Source organism: Sinocyclocheilus rhinocerous, unplaced genomic scaffold (assembly GCF_001515625.1).
Source record: "Sinocyclocheilus rhinocerous isolate Xijiao unplaced genomic scaffold, SAMN03320098_v1.1 scaffold620, whole genome shotgun sequence".
Lineage (NCBI taxonomy): Eukaryota > Metazoa > Chordata > Actinopteri > Cypriniformes > Cyprinidae > Sinocyclocheilus > Sinocyclocheilus rhinocerous.
This window is the reverse complement of record NW_015637138.1, coordinates 295,144-317,807: the sequence shown is the minus strand read 5'-3', so window position 1 is coordinate 317,807 and position 22,664 is coordinate 295,144. Positions and strand designations below refer to the sequence as shown.

The 22,664-nt window shown below is 36.3% G+C and overlaps 1 protein-coding gene across 1 annotated transcript in view; it reads left to right on the top strand.

Moving 5' to 3' along the window:
* The window catches only part of LOC107748594 (cell adhesion molecule 1-like), a 181,143-nt gene extending 167,834 nt beyond the window's left edge, over positions 1-13,309 (top strand). The window contains exons 9-10 of the mRNA XM_016563453.1: positions 12,184-12,309; positions 12,395-13,309. Of these exons, the coding sequence (XP_016418939.1) occupies positions 12,184-12,309; positions 12,395-12,513 (245 nt within the window). The 3' untranslated portion in view covers positions 12,514-13,309. The remainder of the gene's footprint in view (positions 1-12,183; positions 12,310-12,394) is intronic.
* Positions 13,310-22,664: the final 9,355 nt, after the last annotated feature.

Sequence of the window (22,664 nt, the reverse complement as noted above, 5' to 3'; positions counted from 1 at the left end):
ACCTCACCTCACAGCTTCTGCTCCGGCTGTCTATTTCTAGTCCGAGCAGATTTCCTGCAGATAGGGATTTAGATCCCTCAGGTGAGGCGGAAGCTAATTTCTAGACAGGAAAGGTGTGATGTTGAGATACACTGATGATGGATAATGGTAAACCCTCGGCTAAGGTAAACAGTCTCTCTTTTTCCTCAGGAAGTTGCTGTGTGATCCTTTCCTAGTTATGTTTTCTTTTTATAACAGTCCAGATTGTGAGTCGCTACTGACACATGGATCTGATTAGCATCATTTTCTATGCCAATTCAGTTTATTCACAGCTTTTTTTTTTCAATGCTGTTCAGTTGAGGTTGGCCTGCAGGTAGCTGTGTCTGGTAGCAGATGTTTGGGTGTCATGCATTTAATTTAGCATTTCAGGCAATTAAAGTGCAGAATATTGTTCTGGATCTCCAAAGTATATAGATAATGCATTATATATTCACAGCAGACTGTTTTAATGTATTCAGTACATTTTAAAAGCCTCCAGGGTTCATTTTTGCTCAGAAAGCTAACATGTGTCATGGGATTTGTGAGTACAGTTCTCTTGGGAGAAATTAAGATATCATCCATATGTAATATTAGTAAAGGGATTTGCTAAAACATATTTAAGGCTTATTCATAAACATAGTGTTTCATTTACAGTCTAGTAAATATGACAATGATAAATTATATTTCCTTATGTTAATCTTTAACCCTAATCAAACAGGACTACTTTTCCCTGAGGATGTTAATACCACTGTTATTTTAGTATTATTTATATTCTATTAAAATTTGTATGAATAATTTGACGTCTCTTTTGTATTTATATTTTTACTTTTCATTTTCATTTTAAAGTCTTAGTAATTTTCTTTTAATTTTTATGATTTTGTTAATTTTGTCATTTGTATTAGTTTTTATTTTTATTCTTTATATTATTTTATAGTTTTAGAACTTCAACTTCAACAGTTAGCCGCCAAGGCAACATTTCTAATAGTTATTTATTTTAAGTTTAATGAAATATTTATCTTTTATTTCATTTCAGCTTTATTTCAGTTACTAAAAACAATTCTTAATAGGTTTAGTTTTAGTTGACTATAACAACACTAGTTAATATATGTTTCACAGACATACTTCATGATTTTAAACCTGTCTGAATCAAACATGTCAGTATTTTTCTCACACAACGGTAAAAATAACAGAGCAAATTACTGTTTTCTCATAAGAAATCTAATCCCATCCAGATTGTAGTGATTGCAGGTATATTATTTTTTCACATTGTTTTTCCTTATTCATTTTGACCTTCGTTGAATACTATAAGCTACATTTCTCCATGTGCTGCCTAGTGCACCTTCATTACGAATTTATACCTTCTTGCCAACTTTCTGGGTAAAATAACAGTTGGTGGTTCAAGCACTGCTGGCATCCTGTCCCATTTCAAAAGAGAATGAAATCCTGAAGAGAGTCCGATCACAAAAACCGCTCAGAATGGGCAGTCTAGTAGCAGTGTCATGTCAGGTATGATCCTCAATTTCATTAATTCCTTCCCTTACTGATATAAATATTATTATTATTAAAAAGCACATTAAAATAGTCACTCTCAAAATTACAATGTGTATACATTGTGCTTAAAGTAGCAAAAAGAGTTGAGTCATGGACATTGAGCCATGGTGCTCACGTGGAAGATGCAGGATCGAGTCCAGCCTGCAACATTCTGACATAAACTGCCAAAATAAGATAAAGGAAAGCGATCATTTGCAAGTTATCCATCTACATAAGAGGGTTGGTTAATACCATAACTAGTCATATTAGACATGGCCGAGTACCTTCTGTCAGTGCGGTTTAACTGAAGTGCTTTCAGCTTCATCATAGCGCAGTTTGCCGTTTTCTCAGGTGATTAATTTTCAGTGAAACTTGTTCCGCCGTTACAAACAGGTTGCGACCATTTGAGCTCCCATTTAGCAGTGCGGTTTTAATTACGCCTGTCTGCCGAGGGGGAGCAGCAAGCCGAGCGGCTGAGGCCATGACTGTCTGCGAGCCACTCAGACATGGAGCACATATGCTGCACGAGAGCAAATGAGTGCCGGGCGCAAATGGAGGGAAGATGAGTAATTCATGGCATGAAGTCAAGTCAGTGCACCCGGATTGTAATCTAGTCTGTTTGGCAGTGTTCACCTGAGTGCCAGCACAGCTTACAGCCCCCATCATCTCCCATGAGATGTCATCATGACTCAAGAGCACACAGAGCTCTCTTCGCATTCCCCTCGTATACTTCTTATTTGTTTATGTGTTCATTTAGATCTTTGCTCTCTTTCAAGAGTAATTCTGCTGTCTGGTGAAATACGGTGCGGTTTTAGACATTAGGAGTGCAGTAGTGGAGAAGGCGAACATAGTTTGATGGAGTTGCCTGTTACAAAGAAATTACTTCTAAATTGTCAAGAAAGAAGAGGAGATGAATCTATGGAGATTTTGGTTGGTGTTTACCTCACCAATTTCGGTGTGAATTATATTGTTGCGTTAGTGCCTTATTGTTTGTTGTAGGTCACCTTGGTGAGAAAACATCTGCTCAAAACAATAAGCTCATGTAAATGTTGTGGTTTGGGTGGATGATGGTGTCCTTAAAGCAGGATTCTTAAAGTCAACGTGAAACCCCTGATGTTCAGGATGCCTATTTTAAAATGCACTTCCAAAAAGCTAAATAAATAAATAAATATATGCATTAGCTATTTACACAAGATTCATTTGTCAATGCAAGAACACAGAGGAGTTCTAGTTTTTAATGATATAATTATATTATATATTCATTTAAATGTCAGCTTTATGTGAAAATGGCTTTTGCAAACTGAGCAAAGTTTTATAATAAATATATATATTTTTTTTTTTTGAGGGTATGGATAGGATGACTTTTTTCCTCATGGAACGCAAACAGAGTTATTATGAAAATGTCAAATCTGTTTTTGTTTTTCCATCAAATGAAAATTTTCAGTGGGTATTTTGCTTGGTTTAATACATATGTTATACACACACACTCACACACACATATACAGTATATATGTGTGTGTGTGTGTGTGTGTGCGTGCGAGCGAGCAAGCGAGTGTGCATGTGTGTGTGTGTATACAGGATATATATAGGATTTGAACTCTGATCCCTTACATTCATTAATTGCAAAAGAAAGAAAGGGGTCAGGGCAAGTTATAATTTTTTGATTAGACATTTTTTAGAATGACATACCAATTACATTTTCACAATAAGACCAGGAACATTTACATTTACATTTAGTCATTTAGCAGACGCTTTTATCCAAAGCGACTTACAAATGAGGACAATAAAAGCAGTCAAAACTAACAAAAGAGCAACAATATATAAGTGCAAATGACAAGTCTCAGTTAGCCTAACGCAGTACACGTAGCAAGTGTGTATATATTTACATATATATTATACACACACACATATACACACACACTCACAAACACACACACAAAGAAAAACAAGTAGATAGAATAGAAAAAATAAAATTCACTCCCCCCACCTACAATCCCTGCCGGTACGAGACTCGAACCCGCAAACTTTGGGTTACAAGTCCTTCTCTCGAACCATTAGGCCACGACTTCCCCCAACGCAAGAACGCAAGCTTCTAGAGGGCACATAAAGGTGTGATGTGCGTTCTTTTCGGCTCATTAAAGATTAATCTTGCAGCGGCATTTTGGATTAATTGTAGAGGTTTGATAGAACTGGCTGGAAGACCTGCCAAGAGAGCATTGCAATAGTCCAGCCTGGATAGAACAAGAGCTTGAACAAGGAGTTGTGTTGCATGTTCTGAAAGAAAGGGCCTGAGATCATAGTGTAAACTGGAACATACTGTAAACTGGATTCCATGTTGGTTTTAACTAGCAATACTTTCTTTGGCCAACCAGCTTCAGAAAAAAAGTATGCTGGTCAACCAACTAGACCAAACCCAAACCAGTCTGGACCACATGAAATCATGCTAATTTAATCTTTTAAATATTTTCACCAGTATTTGGTTTAAATTGACTCTACAGTTAGCACAATGCTGCACACTATGCGAGTGAGCAAAGAGGGATTTCATCAGTTATTGGTGAAGTTTCTTCTTGTTGTTGAAGAGGTTCCCGCAGAAGTGTCTATAGCCTCCAGAGGGAACGCAACTGCAGAGAATCAATGGAGGATGAATGTACTCATCGCTCTCCTGTGACAACGTCAGTGTCAATGTTTAGTTCCCTTTCTATCACTCTACTGTCAGAATTCTGCCATAATAAAACACTACTCACACGGCACATCAATGAAAAATGACATTTTATTTCACGACACAGACCACCGCAGTCTGCAGCTGGGATGAATCAACCGTTATCTGAAATCAAACCAAAACTGACAGAATTGTTTCAAACAGTAGCCGATGTGAGATGAACATTTTTTCCCCCATTGTGAGAATGTGAGAAGAGGAGCGCTGAACTCTTCGCTGTATGCCATTGTCTTGCTTTGTTTGAGAGGTAATTGTGTGTTAATGAGATGAACCCATGAGAGAGATTTCAAAAGCAAATTGAGTTGAGCAGGTGTTTGTTGTCTTGCATGTGCTTCAGTGTTTTAGATAATTAGAATTGCATTGTATTCCAAAATATTCACCCATTCAGTTTTGTCTTTTTAATTTAGCTCAATTGCAAACCGTAAACTAATCTTTTCAGCATAATGACAAGCAAATAACATACACTTGTGTTCATGAGCACAACTGTGGATTAGTTTTGTGTTTCACTGCATTAACAACTGTGTTGAAGAAGCCACTTTTGAAATTACAGCTTGTCAAACAACAAACTACTCATAAATTCAAGTAGTTCAACTAAAGTCAAGCTACTCTTTTGATATTGTAGCAATTAAACTAAAAGTTGCCTTATACCTATTTATTTTCATTTAAAATTTAAACTAGCAGAGAAAAATGAATACATTAATGAATTTAATTAGGTTGACTGTATTAAAAACTAACGAATAAATAATAGAAAATAGGCAAATTCATAATGCACAGATATTTATGATCAGTAGCATTTAACAAATCTTTGCATTATTTTAAAAATATGTAGGCTGTCTTGACTCTGTAAAGTATGTTTGAATGTTAATTTACATGAACTGTCAAAATGTTCATTTACTAGGATGAATCAGACTTTCTAGCACTTTTTATGAGAGCATTTAGGATGAATTGATTCACTGGAATCAACCAGAATTTATAGCACTACATATGAGAGTTTGGGATGAATTGATTCAATAAAATAAACTGGTTCATTTGAATGAATCAGACTTTTCAGCACTATGTATGACAGAGTTTAAGATGAATCGATTCATTGGGCATACTTTATGTGTTAGAATGAATCCGATTTTTCAGCACTCTGAATGAGAGAGTTTAAAATGAATTGATTCATTAGGCTGAATTGATTTATTAGAATCAACCAGAATTTATAGCACTACATATAAGAGAATATGAGATGAATCAATTCATTGGGATGACTTAATTCATTAGAATGAATCCGACTTCCCAGCACTTTGAATGAGAGAGTTTAAGATTAGTTGATTCATTAGGATGATGTGATTCATTAGAATCAACCAGAATGTATTGCATATGAGAGAGTTTGGAATGAACCGATCCATTAGGATTAATTGATTCATTAGAATGAATCAGACTTTCCAGCACTGCGTATGAGAGAGTTTAGAATGAATCGATTTACTGGGATGACTATATTCATTAGAATGAATCAGAATTTTCAGTACTCTGAATGAGTGAGTTTACCATGAATCAATTCATTGGGATGAATCGATTCATTAGGATGACTTGATTTATTAGAATGATTCAGACTTTCTAACATTACATATGGACCATAGGAACCATACAGGATGAATTGATTCACTAAAACAAATCAAACTTACATATTAGAGCGAGATTTTTGAGTGGTTTTGGATGCATTTGAATTGGTCAGGTGGTAAATTATAGCGATACTCAGCCTAACCTAGCTAAAACCAAACCAGGCTGTTGTAGGATAGTTTTCTTTTAGCAGGCTTGTAACACTTCTGAAAAATGTAGTTCACTTAACTCACTATTTTTTTTTAGTTAGATGATCAACAATCTAACAGCGCTGCAACTCTAACATTATCTATGAGGATCCTCCAGTTATACACTGAGTGCAGAGACTCTCATCCACTGAGATGATCCCTGTGGCTTCAGCCTTATTTCTAGCACTTATAACAGCGAGTTTAAAAAGTAAAATGTGTCGACTTTTTACATTGAGTCTCTGAACTTTCCCAGCCTCGTCTTGCCCTCATTCAGCAGGCAGCAGTCAGGCAGTGAATGTGGGTTATAGTATAGCATACTCATCTGAGGTGGGGTAATCTGAGGCTTTAGCTGTGCTCATGCTGTGGAGCTTGTTTGCATGTTAGTGATAATGTAGGCCAGAGCCAGATGTGGAATACACCTCCTACATGCTCTTCTTAATAGCCCTATCATGAATTATGCATATTACATGTGGTATCAAAAGTTGCAGGGTGTTTGTTTTTAGGTATGAGCAGAGGCAGCCATGCCACTCTTCTTTTTGAAGCTGTTATTTTTCGCATATTGTGATGCCAGTAACACTGAATTCATTACTTTGGATTTATTTCACAATTTGTGCATGTATTTGTCAAGTTTAATTAAATAAGTGTGTGTGACTGTTTCTACATTGTATTTTGTGGAGATATTCACACTTACATTTCCTTGCTAGACACTTGCTTTCCATAGCAACACGAGATTCTGTTTGCTGCACAGCTTTCACCTGAGCAGGTAGCAAAAGATGTGAATAAAACAAGACAAAATCTAGAATAAAATAAAGCCATGTATCCTGACAAAGTACATTTTTGAAAGCATAATATAATGAAATGACTATTATAGTAGATGTTTTGATGTTTGTAGTTTGGTATTTATAGAAGATGAAACGGACTATTCATGGACTTCCCATATGTTCTGACAAAAAAAAATGTTAAGGCATTAAATGATTATGTTATAGTAGAATTTATAACAGATTAAATGGACTTTTGGACAAACTTTGCTGTCTTCTTTGATTCTGATTGGATCAATCTGCATTTTTATGTTTATCTAGTCATCATGACCAGTAGATGACTAACTTGTAAGACTTGTGTAATTTTTTTTATTTAGCTTATTCACTTTTTTTAAGAAAACAGTCATATTTAATATAATATAATAAACATAGACTTGTGTAACTTACTTATTGTGTAAATATATGTATTGTGTGTACATGTGTATGTATTAATAATGATAATAATATAACTTTAAAAACAAGCAGTCTTAAAGAAAAAAGTTGATGGCTAACTTGTAAAAATTGTGTAACTTGTATGCATTTATTTGCTAAACATTCAGTAACTGTTTAAAATAAAAAAAATTGTAATTGTTGGGTTCTGCAATTAATGTGGATAACCTTTGTGTATATATTTTATTGTGTGTATATATTATTGATGATAAACAATATGCATTTCACTATGTTAATTAACATAATATTATATAATATTAACAATAATGGTAAATAATATCAGTATAATATATAAATTAAAAGAAACATAATTTCTGATGTTGGCATTTATGATGTTTATTTCTGATGGGGCTTTTTGTATGAGGTAGTGGACAGCCATGTAAAATAAAAACAATATTGAGTTTTAAAAGTATAGTAAATAGAGCTACAAAGAGCCAAATACACTGTAGCTAAGAGCTCTGTTATCATCACCCATGTCAACAGTACTAACGAGCTTTTCAGCCAGTAATAATGCATCAGCGTAATGCCAAAATAAAGGTCAGAAATAGAGGGATTCAGTGAAAGTGCGAAGTTCTCCATTACTTGTAAAAGCGCTACATAACATCAACACTTCTTTAGTCCAATTGCCAAAGATAGCTCTGCAGGCGGCGAGGTGCCAAAATAAGTCTGGCTGATTTTATCAAAGATGCCATTTCTTTTCATTGTGTAGTAAACGACACATCTACAGTCTCCCTGGTTCAAAGCCCCTCTTTTTTTTCCGACGTAAAGGATGCGCTCCATTTGAATGGTTTAGGGAAGGCAACACACGGAAGCGGCTTTCTCTCTGATCAAGAGTTTTCCGCTTTGATTGCGGTGCAAAGAAAACGAATGATCATTTGAAGTTGACTAATGTTTCCTTGTGATTACAAACCAACTTGCATGCAGCAAGTCACTCAGAAAAGCTGAATGGCTGTGAGTTTGATATGAAAACGCCTCTCACCGACACACTGTAGATGTCTGCTACGGGCTCTTGGCATATTTATCATTCCATCTACACAATTCAGGGGGAAAATGTCACCAGCCATGTGCTTTGTGACATGTAGCGGGCTGCTTTTAAAACATTTTGGCAGCACTTTGCATTCGCTGACTTCACTATGTGAATGTGATTTAGCTCACAGAGAGCCGCAGATAGTAGCAAATGTCTTTGTCACCCCTGTGACCTGCTAGCTCAATTTAGAGACTATCAGGAAAACATGCTTCAAAGGCTCCACATGCACAGGGTCCAATCTTTGTTTGGAAAGGTCTCCCTTTGTACCCCGGGACTGTGGTCCTTTCTCGCCCGAATCCGAATGAGTTCATGTTCAACCTCTCCTTAATGGTTTTTCTTTTTAAATCTTCTCGCCGGCAGAAAATCTGTCGTTCAGTGCCTCAGTTAAATGCCGTGTGATTTACGTTTCTTAGCCACATTGTTTCGCCTAGGTGTCCTTGGGTGAGCTGTGATTTGTTTAAAAAGAATTTTCCGTTTTCATTTCATCAGTGTGGCTTTCTCTCGTAGCCCTGAGACGAAACTCCAGGGAATGACCTGTGCGGAAACTCGAATTTAGATTTTAAAAATCCAATAAAAGTGAGCCGGCGAACAGATTTGCGAGCTCTTTTCCTGAAGATTTCCATGATTACTTTTTAAAGTGCCTTTTAGCGGGAAATGCCAGAAATAGACAGAAAGGCTATAAGACTACCACACTATATCCGGCCGGTCATGCATAAGCCTCATATTCTCATGTTTTTGCCCTCATGACCGCTTGGCCGTTCCACTTTGGTCCGCAGCTGCTGCAATGACAGTGGCCTGCAGTTTAATTAGTCACTTCAGCACAGATGCAGAATGAGACTCATAAAACATGAGCTCTCTAGCCCTGCAGCAGTGCATAAGTCTTCCCCCCGCCTCACCCGGCTGTAAATCAGGCAAAAGTCCTCTTTATTTCCCAATAAATCCTACTCGTATACCATCGCCTGCTTAACATGAGCATGGTTTGTAAAGCCTACAATGTGCCGTTTAACGCAGTCCCATTTGGACCCGTGGTTCACAAGTCCAGAATACACATTATGAAATGGCAGGTTGGGTCGGGAGGTCTTAAAGACATCTTAAAGGAACAGTTCACCCAAAAATGAAAATTTGCTGAAAATGTACTCACCCTCAGGCCATCCAAGATGTAAATGAGTTTGTTTGTTCTCAGGAACAGATTTAGAGAAATTTGGCATTACATCACTTGCTCACCAATGGATCCTCTGCAGTGAATGGGTGCCGTCAGAATAAGAGTCTGATAATCTGTTCTGATGAAGAAACAAACTCATCTACATCTTGGAATCTGAAATGTTTTTTTTTTTTTTCAGAAATATTTTGTTTAAATATGCAAATGAGGCATCTAATTAAATATGCACTAATTTCCAGAACAGAAATCTGAATATCGAATAAAGCCAGGTTTAAAATTGTTGTTTCATTTTATTGACATACTAGAGTTAAAGGTGTTTGCAGAGGGGTTTTTTTTATATCTTTTCACCATGTTTTTAGGAATAAAATGTTGTATAAAATCAGGGAAATTATATATAAACAAACCCCTCAGTCAAAACCTTCAGAATATAGATGGGAATAAACCTGTAAAGTTCGGTGTATATAAGTGCTACTGAAGTGGAGATTTCTGAAAAAAATCATTTCGAGAAAATGGCCTTTAAAGATATGTAACGTAACTGAAATCTACAAATGCAACAATACAGAAAATATATTTGCATGTTTTCTTCCCACTAGTCTGAATGAACGTATTATGAAAAGCCGAATAGCCCCAAATCTCAAAATTGACCAATGCCTGAAAAAATAATGTTTTTGCCTTTAGTGTCTTGCCTTAAATGCTAACATGAGCTTTCCATAACACGTGTGCGTTATAGTCACCGAAAATTGCATTCACCCCAAAATTTCCTCTCGCAGGTTAAGATATCCGTGCCCCTGGACAGCTAATTTATCTGCTGGTATCAAGCAGGAGGCAAGAGGGGCGGAACCGGGCCGGCGGAGAGCGGGAGGGGGTGGCACTGCGGAGAGAATGGAATGTGACAGTGCTCTTCTCCGCTGTGTTCATTCCTAGTCTCATGCTAATTAGCACTGGGAACAGGCTGCCAGATCCATGAGAGGTGCCTCTGGTGCAACATGATGCAATGCAGGGCTTCCCTGTGCTATATCAATGCAGAAACCTCTGTGGCTCATATCAAAGCAGCATCTTAGTAGACTGTGTCATCCTGCTGAGCTGGATCTGTTGGTTTGCTGCAGGCAGAAACAGGTTTATCAAAAGATCTTGTTTTCACGCCGTTCTCGGCATTGACATGTATTCAGTCATTTAATGTTCTGGCTAGGCTAATTAGATAGAACCATACATGTTCTTATTAAATTCAAAGAAACGCTGGTTGTGGATCAGATGCGGTTTGATGAAAAACTGTAGGTCGGTCACTGAAGCTTTAGCTTGTGTTGATTCTGAAAATGGAAAAGGGCAGCTTCTATTGCTCTTATGCCTGATGAAAGGCTATTGATTACAAAACTGAATGAGTAATATTGAGGGGAATATAGTCTGGGCTCTGTTGATGCACTTTCAGTCCTTGCTCTCAGGTCAACATTCTTTCTTGTGGTTTGGTTGCTAGGCACTTCATCAGGAAATTTAATGTGCAATTAGAATGTGTGCAGGGTTTATTTTCTGTCTGTTCTCTTACAAAAAAAAAGCATGTCTTCAACCATATGAGCCACTGCACCAAAAGCTAAGATAAAGTTAATGTGCTACATAAATGGAGAAATGCACCAGTAAATTGTCTAAATAAATTAAAAATAGAATGCTAAAAGCTGAAATTAGTCACTATAAATGCCTCAAGTGAATTTAGGAATCACAACATTATAATGTACAGTATCAAAAATAGATATACATTTTGAGATTTGCTAAAGATTACATTTAGAAACACTAATAACTGTTTTAAATGTGCCAATGGACCAAAACCATAATATAATTTTTTTTTAATTCTCTAATATCGGCTGCTAAACAATATGGTACCAATATATTGTATATCTCTATATATGCTACCATTCAAACGTTTGTCAGTAAGATGAATGAATGAATCAATCCATCCATCCATCCATCCATCCATCCTCGGGGGGAAAATCAGGTTGCTGATTTGGGGGGCACCAAATAATCATTTTACAATGATTTCTGAAGAATCATGTGACACTGAAGACTGGAGTAATGAACGCTGCTTTATCATCACAGGTATAAATTATATTTTTAAATATATTCAAATAGAAAACGGTTGTTATAAATTATAGTAATATTTCACAATATTACAGTTTTTACTGTATTTTTGATCAAATAAATGCAGCCTTGGTGAGCAAAAAAGCCAGTCCTTATAAATGCACATTGGATGTTTCACCATAGTGATTGGTAGAACTGTTACTTGCATTCTCTCTTTTCCACACATTTTAAAGTGTAAGTATGCTACCCATGATTTATTTCATTCAAACCAGCTTAGGCTGGCAACTTTATCTCCCCAGTGTCAGTGTTGGCTCAGACAGCTGATGTTTCAGGATCAAACCAAACAAACTGTGTTTGAGTATGTGCTAGTCTGTGGTATGCTATTTACACATTTACAGGAAATGTCACAAACAAGAGTATGTGAAACCCCTCTGCCAGATTCACTGAGAGGTGTTTTTAGTTGTGTTGATTTGAATTAGGATGACTGTAAATATATATGGGAGATGGCATTAATGAATTTATTTCAAGCAGAATAAAAACATTTGGCAGGGAATCTCACACTGAATCCCCAACCGACAACAGCGCAAGGTGCCTAAATTTCTTTGCATTTGTTTTTCTCTTTGACGCAGATTCAAGAGCAGATGGAGCGCCACAGAAAATTGATCACGCCGTCATCGGCGGCATTGTCGCTGTGTTTGTGTTCGCCATGCTTTGTCTCCTGATTGTTCTCGGACGATATTTTGCAAGACACAAAGGTAAATCAAAAGACACGATTCTGGCTTCGGCTTGATTTTGGGTTGTTTTTTTATCTCTGGAAATGACAAATGTTCCTGTTTTAAGGTACCTACTTTACTCACGAAGCAAAAGGAGCAGACGACGCCGCGGACGCCGACACTGCCATCATCAACGCAGAGGGTGGACACAACAATTCGGATGACAAGAAGGAATACTACATTTAACTGACTAGACCTGTTTGCTTCCTGTGCTGAACAGCAAACTGTGGACTGCTGGGTTGGGAGGTAGGAGTTGTGTGATTCAATCAGGCTGGATTCACACCTGTGCAGCTGAAGAGACGGTGAGGAGAAGGTGCTGCCATCGAGACGGACGGGGTGTGGGATGGCAGAGCACGAGGAGAGCTCAATTTTAGACCGCTTCACCATCCAACACCTCCTGCTGGGGCCGGTTTTGTTCAGTTTAAACATTTGCTAAGAATTGTGTGCCTTGTTCTGTTCTTACTGAAGTTCCCACTTTCATCACCCACAAGCTACTGTCTCTCGAACAGTTCAAACCCAAGGTTATTTTATTTTCGTTTCATTTTGGTTTTAATTGCCAGCACATCTTAACGCTCTCTCTCTCATGCCGTTCTGTCTGCAGGTCTGAAAGAAAGCCACACGAAGTTTCGACATAAGATTCGGTCACAGAATAATCAATTGGGTTGTTTTCATGGATTGATTCCAAGTAACTTATTTGGCAAATTGCCTGTTGCTCTCCTTAGTCCCTCAGAGAATGACTTAAAGAAGATAGAAACCACTTTTGTTGCAGTATTGTGTTGTTGCATTATTTATTAGATATACTGTATTTGATTATAATCGGCTTGTGTTGATATTAGGGCTGTCAATTGAACATTACTTCAATGCGATTAAATATTTAAAAAATTACGTTAAGTCAATAATGCCCCTGATCCATATGTAAATTTTGTCAATGACATTACATATTTTTGTCCAATCTATTTATTTATTCAAATTATTATTATTATTATTATTATTATTATTAGGCATAATCTTTTAATTTTTTTGAAAAAAATGATAAAAACTGCTGCACTGCTTATATTAAAAATCTGAAAAAATCAAAGTCATGTGGTGCAATCAACATGCAAAAAAAATAATTTATAGTTTAAGTAATGTAACTCCCCAAAGATGTAATGATATTGATGAATTAATACTTTGTAATAATTATTGATGAATTAATTAATTTATTTATTTGTGGATTAATAATCAAATTTACCATTTTACTTTTGTCAAGATTTGTTTTTCAAAGTTTAACTACTCATATACATGACATGGTGCCTTAAAACGTGGTGCTCATGGCGTGAGGTGGCAAAAAGGTTTTGCATTTCAACAAAACATCACAGACTGAATACAATGACAAATCCTGTGTTATCGGAAAGGCAGACAGCCTCCAAAATCATTTACTGTGGACTGTAGGGTGATTGACTTAGAGGCCATCCACACGGAGATGCGTTTAGCTGTATACGTAAAAATTTTGTATCATATCGGTGTTTCGTCCAGACGGATCCAGCGTTTTGGGAGCCTGAAAACGCTATTTTTTGAAACTGGGTCCCAGAGTGGATAAATCTGAAAATGACACCTTTGTGTTCGTGCTGCAGAAGCTACTGAGCCTATTAGCTTTCCTAAAGAACAATCAAAAATTACTAAAGCAAAAATGTTTGTATACAGCACGCAAGGTTTATGTGCATGCTCCAAGTCTTCTTCTCCATTTTTAGTGTATCTCTGTGGCAGAATTACAGCACCACATACTGGTCTGGCATGTATACTACAACGTTTTGAGTCCATTTTAGTGGTTTCGTGTGTACACAAATATTTCTTGAGACGATGCCGTGTTTAGGGATTTTATTAGAACGGAAAAAAAAAGATTGGATAGGGAAAGCTCTTGCGTCGTGTGGATGTGGCCTTATATTCAATGATAAGGAAATTTAACAAACAGTATAGTGTCCTCCAATGCCTAATTTGAATTAATTTGATTAATTCATCAGCATATGTTGTAGTTGGTTTGTTTAAAACTGTTAAACGATTGACAGCCCTAATTGTTCCTTAGATATACTGTATGTGATTATAATCGGCTTGTGTTGATATTCATTCCGGCTTGTATCGTATTATCCATTTACCAGCTTCACTCACAGACTAATTTATTATAATTATGCCCAAGCATTAAAAATGAATGCCAAAGCAAAGAAGAGCAGATCGGCTCCTGGCTCAGCTGTACAGGAAGGCCATCACAAAGATGTCCCCTCCTACGAAACACAACATATCTATCAGAGTGTAAAATAGCTTTCATTTTTAGCTTGTTCTCATTCAGTAGGCTCAGTATGAGGTCGAGGTCAGTGAGTTTCTCTGAATATTGTTAGTGCTTCTGTGCGCTTCTCATAGTATCATAAAAAAAAATGTTGTACTAAATGAAATAGATGGAGCCTGTATGTTGTAAGCCATACTCACAGTTGTGCCCTCCAACATGTTTCAGTTAGCAGATCTTATTCTCGATTCCTTCAGTCCAGCTCATGTGTAGATGTCAGACTGAATGTAATAACTCTACAATAATGCAATAGTTTATAAAAGTGAGTCCTGAATGTTCTGTTTATCTCATCAAACATGCTTTATGTTCAGGTGATGTATGCAAGGGACAATTTTCACAGGGACATGTGGTATTATGTTTCCTCTCTCTTAAATGTATTATAAATGTATAGAGCGTGACATTATTACGTTATTGTAGAGTTAGTATATAGCTGGTGAAATATTGCACTCATATCAGGCATTGTTTCATATCTTTGGCCTTCGTCCTAGACAGTTGGATAGATGCGTATTGTTTGTGATTAACTTTTTGGAGTTATGAGAGTATGGTTAACATTGTAAAATCCTTGTGACAAAATTGTTTGGTCATAGCGTTTACATGAATTTGTGTATTATCAAGTGTTATTTTTTTGTTCGTTTTTTCTTAGTGTTATTCCTGATGTTATCTGACAGGTGAGCATTATTTAGATTTGAAAACGCTATTAAATTATGGTATATTCGTGCGAGGCTCTTGTAGCTAATGCCACTCTTTATACTTGGTTATACGGAAAGAAACTTTCCTTTTGATTGTCACTGTATGTTGTACAGAATTTTGTGCTTTTATACAGCAGCAGATTTATTTAAACATATCATGTTCTGAACGCCTACAACACTAAACTGATTGAGAATGCAGTAAATGAAAGTTAAATTATTCCCCCTAAAAAAAAACTTTGGCCCAAAGTTCATACACTACTTTTCAAAAGTTGGGGGTCAAAAAGATTGCTATTTCTTTTCTTTTTCTTTATTTTTTTTAATAGTACTATTATTACACAAAGCTGCATTAAATTGTGACAGTAATTGCATTAAAGATGCATTAAATTGTGATCAGAAGTGACATTTATATAAGACATTTATAATGTTAGAAAAATATATATATTTCAAATAAATGCTGTTCTTTTCAACAGTCTATTGGAAAATGAAAAATATTTATCATGGTTTCCACAGAAATGTTAAGCATCACATCTCTTTTCAGTATTGATAATAATAACAAGTAATGTTTCTTAAATATCAAATCAGCATATTAGAAAGATTTCTGAAGGAACGTGACACTGAAGACTGCTGACAATTCAGTTTTGCCATCATAGGAATAAATTCATTATTTCATTCTAATAAATGCAGCTTTGGTGAACATAAGAGACTTATTTCAAAAACATTCAAATCTTACCAACCCCAAACTTTTGAACTGTATGTACATGAAAAAAAAAGATAAATATGTGCACCCAATTGACATTCCAAGCATGTGAATTAAAAAATGTCATTTATAAATGTATACTATATGATTTCACTCAATTATCATACTGTAATTGTAATGGCATGACGCTATTTCCAACTATCACATGTTAAATAAGGAGTGAGGGCTACAAAGAGTCATAACATGGTTAGAGTTTCCACAGCGGATCCACTAACCTACATCCAGATCACTCCTTTCCTTTCTTTTCTAATGTTTACTTTAATATTTACAAGTGAAATGGTAAGTGATCTAAAACTGCCTAAACCTGAAGAAGAAAAAACATGCACACACAAACATACCTTCAGTGTAGGTTTGATTCTGCCCTGCCTCAGGTCTGTCCATGAATTCATTTTTTGCATTTCAGGTAGAATGCAAAAGTGACGCCCCATATCTGAAAGAAAAGACTTTAAGTTATTATCAAAAATCATGCAGAATGGAGCATGTTCGGCATGTTTTATCTGTACTTCAGATGCTGTGCACTGTGTAAATGTTCATATTACTTTGTATAGATAGGTCACAGCAAGCAGATGATAGGTTTATTTAAAGAAAATAAATCTAAGACGTGAATCTTAGTGTGTACATTTACAATGCATTTTCCATTTTTACACAACCTGGACCATCAGAGCCATTCTTCATTGTTTCCATAGGTTTTATGTCAGATATTTTGTCTCATCTCTGTAGTTTGTATTCCTGTGTAATTAAAGCTATTTACATGTTCCCGATTACACTTTGTATTTGACCATGAAAATAAATTTTTACAGAAATGGAGCAGTACTGTCTTAATAAAAAGAGGTATTAATGTTCAAAAAGCAGTTTAATTGTGTCTTATACGTTTACTGAAACTGATATCCTTCATGAAGTGTCCAATTAGCGGTTCGCGGATGCGCTATACACCACTTTATATAGAAGCATACGATGTCTGTCTAATTGCTAAAATAGTCTCATTTGTCATACTGAGGATGAATTACCTGATAGCACGTTTCATCGAGATTCGTGGTTTGGCAGTGCTGTAGACATATGTTGTGAAATCCTGAGCCAAACCTAATTACAGTAAGTGAAACATGAGGAAAAACTGAGCAGAAACAGCAGCGTGTTTGTGTATAATTGAGCTTGTGTTCAGAATGAGGAGACGTGCCAGATGACTTGCACTTTTGTTCTGCTTTTGGCACCTAAGAATCTTTATGACTAAGAAGAAACTATTAATCTGGTTAGTCCAATTATAATTAGTAGTGCTTGCTAAGGCAAGCAGTAATATTAATGTTGCTCATTCTCAGCATTGAGGATTTTGAACAAAACGCTAACCCTACATATTAACTATCAGTGCAACTAATCAGAACACCCTAGCAACAACCTAGAAACCACCCAGAGCTCCTAAGCAAGCACATAGCAACATTAGAACCATTTATGTTTCTTCATAATATGTATAAAATTAGTTTAAAATTTAATAATTACTGTAACTTGCGTAACATAGACACTGTCATGTGTCTGTATCAACTCCTTCCTCTTGATTACTGTGAAGTACAGATTTGTGTTGACTGCATTATTTTCACATAGATCTCTTTATTAATTTTCAGTGCATTTCATAAGCATCACTGTGAACATCTCTGCCTAATGAAAAGGCAAAACCACCCATGAGAAAAAGCACTGGAGTTATTTGTATACAGTCTCAGCTGCTGTTCATAAGTTCATGCATGAAGTTCCTCTCGAGAGGGTCATTGATTGGTTATAAATTCTTAGGAAGGGTAGGTCAGCGCAAAATACAAGTGTTATAACTTTAATACTTTCAGTGTTGTGGTAAATATCCTCCTGGGTGAAATAAATGTGGTCTTAACAGAAGAACCACACAGTTTCCTCGTAGCTGAGCTACTACCACTTATTTATTATTTGTAAGAGCCACAGAGGTGATTTCCAGAATCATCCCATTGAGTCACCTTTGTGTTAAATTAATTCTCTGTCAACAGCATCTGTTACATGTAACAGTAAGCATACTTTTATGCATGGTTTGCGCTTTTATCCAAATTGCATCCATTTCATCTATTCTCTAGGAATCAAACCCATGACTTTGGCAATCTTAGTGCCATGTGCTACTGCTTCTGACTTCAGACTTCTGTCTGAAATGTGCTAGATACTGTACATCACACTATTATCAAAAGACAATGGGCCTTTTTTTGCCTGTGAAATTTCACCTATGGGCTGTGTCAATGTGTTGCCATACTTGATGTAGCATATGTGCGTTGATCAATGTTTTGATTTTAACATCGTTAAAATAGTCCATGTGACATCAGTGGTTCAACCTAAATTATATGAAGCTACGAGAATACTTTTTGTCTGCAAAGAAAACAAAAATAACAACTTTATTCAACAATTTCTTCTCTTCCATGTCAGTTTCCGCCGCGTGTTCACAGGAGTACCACGACGCATGCATGTGCATTCGTGGTACTGCGTGGTACTCTCGTGAACACGTGGCAAAGGCTGACACAGAAGAGAAGAAATTGTTGTATAAAGTTGTTATTTTTGTTTTCTTTGCGCTCAAAAAGTATTCTCGTATAGCTTCATAAAATTAAGGTTGAACCACTGATGTCACATGGACTATTTTAACTATGTCCTTACTAACTTTCTGGGAATTGAGCGTGGTAGTGGCGTTGCTGTCCATGCAGGGTCAGAAAGCTCTCTTTTATCAAAAATATCTTAATTTGTGTTCCGAAGATGAACAAAGGTCTTACGGGTTTGGAACGACATGAGGGTGAGTAATTAATTACAGAATTTTCATTTTTGGGTGAACTATCCCTTTAAGACTGACTCATCAGCCAAGGACATTTGAACCATCTCAGATTGTGTTCAGATCCAGAACAAATGTCTCACCAGACCAGAGGAGCGCAGCATCCTGCCCTGTTTGGCAACAGAGGGTTAATGTTACTATTAGTTGCGTGAGGAGTGCAGCAGGCAGCTTAACTGGGGGTGTGCTACTGCCTTGCCCCTGACCCACATTCTCAGACGGAGCAGGAAGCAAATAAATATCTTCATTGCTGTCACTGGCTGTGTGTCTGAGAGCTTGATCTTTCCCATGGCTGCTGTCAGTGAGAGAGGCAGCCTGCCTCGGCTCAGTAGGAATACGAGGTTTGCCGGTGAGTCATCTCAGTATGTGGTGAGCCAGAAAATATCTGGGAGAGAAGAAAGTAAACTTCTCCAAAAACTGTATGGCAATAATTGATACTTGGGGTTATGGACTGAAGGCTACGTGAGCTGACACTACACCGGCCTTTATATTATCCACAAGAAACACGTCTGGGGCGCAACGGCATGAAACTTCTCCGCACCGGCTACATGTCAAATGGCACATCAAAAGATTGCGGTGGCACTGAAAATAATCCTTGATAAATGGCCAACATGACATTAACCAATGCAAGCATTAGTCTCATACATCACTCTCGGACAATGTCCCCCCAGGCATGTTTTATGTTTCAGATACAAGGCAATATTTCTCAGCTGTAAATGTCACGTTTGACTGTGCAGTTTATCAGCGATCTGTTCCCTTCAGAGAGCGCTAGTTTCGATAGGATGTGGAATTGATTTTATTGAAAAGCTCGTAACCAATCTCTACCTACAGCTTTCCCTGTGTGCGACTCAGTCTAGCGGAAAGCGGCAGTACAATGTCTCTCTACGCACAAACAGCTCCGACTAAAAGAGCTGAGTCACTGGCACTGTTATCTGAGATTGACACATCCACTATTGTCTGAAAGTTTAACTGTCAGAATCAAATCTCACAGCGCTTGTATTAACCCCCTATCTTTTAGCCATCTTATTTGGTATTGTTAAAGTCTAATTGGTTTTCAAATTAATTAAGGCTTTAAAGAAAGTAGACTTGTCTACACAGGCAAAGACGGGGTTTACCACCTATAAAGACAGCATCGTTGGAGCCTGTAGTCAAGCATTTTCATTGTGCAGTCGATGCAGTTTCTTCTCTTGTTTTTCACCTAATGGGTTTTACTTGATAACAGTGTTGTGGGAGCTTTTTTGAAATAGCTTGTCAAGCTACAAGCTACTTGTGAATTAAAGTAGTTCAACTGCAGTCAACAGCAGTTAGCTGCACTTGCTCATAACAAAAGTAGCTAACTGCTATGAAGCTATATAAGGAGGTAACATCTCAATTAGACTGACAGTCAACTTGAAATGTTAAATTTACACTAATACTTAATATCTAGAAAGATTCCAAAACATAACAAACAGCAGAATTTAAAGGGATCCCTTGTGATGAAGAAGTACACTTTAGTACACTTTTAAAAAGAGAACTTACTACAGAAATAATATTCTTTAAAACATTATAGTTATGTGCAAACTGAATGTAACATTTTCAGGCACTTGTCTGCATGTTAATTGCAATTAAATGAAAATGTATTACAGTTCACATTTATATTAAACACATCTGGCTGAACTTTAGAGTGCTTATTTTGATCTACTTAAGTACATCTTTATATGTAATTTCATACTTACACCTGCTGTCTTTGAAGTATAGTTAAAGTGCTGAATGTACTGCCAAGCATTCATGGTAAAGTAAAATATACTTCAATTTAATTTCTTTTTTCAAACTTGTATGTCATGTATTTAAAATATAGTCATAATTACCCATTTGTAATGATAAAGCTGCAATGTAGTACATTTAAAAAATATTAATTAAAAAGTAATATTCAATAACACTACAGTTCAAATTATAATCAAGTACTTTTTATAAGTGTACTTAAGTGTGTTAAGAAACATAGCCATGAAAGTGAATTCTCTTTAAGTACACTTAAATGGCCTTTTATTTCATTAACATTATATCATATGCAAGTATTTGTTTTTAATTACACTTTTAAAATGTAAGGTACGCTACAAGTGCACATTCAATACAGTTAAGCATACTTCTTTGTCACAGGGGATAGTTCACCCAAAAATGCCAATTCTGTCATCCTTTACTCGTGTAAATGTAACCTCATGTCTTTACTCAGTAGCACTTTACAATAAGGTCTCATTAACATTAGTTAATGCATTATGTAACTGAACAAACAATGAATACTATATTTGACAGCATTTATTAACCTTTGTTAAAAATGTTCAAGTTCATGTTAGTTCATAGTGCATAAATAATATTAACAGATACAACTTTTGATCTTAAAATTGTGTTAGTAAATGCTGAAATTAATATTTAGATAATGATGTAAAAGTATTGTGCATTATTAGTTTGTGTTAACTAATGTAGTTAACTAATGTTAACAAATTAAACCTTATTGTAAAGTGTTAGTATTTAATCACTGAGGGTGAGTAAATGATGACAGAATTTTCATTCATTCTTAGGAACTATACCTTAATCTAAGTATTACACTATGTAAAAGAAGACCTAAACTGCCGCAGGGATTCAAATCGGTAAATCTGTTCATTTTGTTGAATCTGTCTGAAAGCTATTTCAGTCCAGTGAAAGACATTTGTCTGAACTAGTCTCATTAGCAACTGTGAAAAAACATAACAAAGACATCCAGAACTCTCTAGTGACAACAGTGACGTGAAAGTCTGTTACCAGTCAAACAATGATTTAAAAATACTTAAAGCAATTGACATTTAATAGACAAGTCTGACATTCCGCCAATTAACAATAAGTGCTTTAGGATATCCAATGATCACAAGGGAATTGGGATTTAGGTCTTGTACATTGTAACCCATTTGCAAGTGCACTGGTGTCTTACCCCCAAGAGCTTTTGGTTTATCTCAAGCCATCCTGACAGAGCAGCTCTCTGTTAAGAAGATCGTGACTGTCCTTGATGTGACACCAAAGACTGAGCTCCACACAGCAAACACTTCCTCCAGCAGATGTTACTGCAACATCTATTGCTTCTCTATAGCTGAGTGCACAGTGATTACCGCTTTGGCCATCTTATTTCTCTCCATTTCTCACTGCACATCACCTCTTCCTGCGGACAATCACATGACAGGAAAATAGAACGCTTTAGCCCCGAGAGGTCTGCTTAGATAGATGTCAGCCTAGTTGTGCGAGTCATCTTTTTTTATCTGTTTGCCACAGTGGGTCTAGACAAACAGACAAGTTATTTTTATATCTCATTGGGGAATCATAAATTGAGTGTCCACTTCAGTATGGTGATTGTTTATTGAAACGTCTACCACATGAGGTTTATAGTGTTCATAGAATATCACCGCACTCATCGTACTGTGACCTCTGAGACTCTGAAGTTGAGAGTGTTCATTTGTGTATACAAGAGTGAAATATAACAGCAACAATGGACATCAAAAGACTGACATCATATTTTTGTTTCAGGACTGAGTACTAAATAGACCCTATTTTTCTTTTCATCAAAACTTAAATGGGAAGAAGCACCTATTTTAGATGAGGTTTGTAATTTGTGCAACCCTGTGTCCAATGTTTGATTTTGTAATTTTGTAAAAATATCAAATAGACATAATGTACATTATTTACTTAATTTTTACTTACTGACATTATTCAATAAAATAAAATGTATAGTTTATATATATATATATATATATTTTT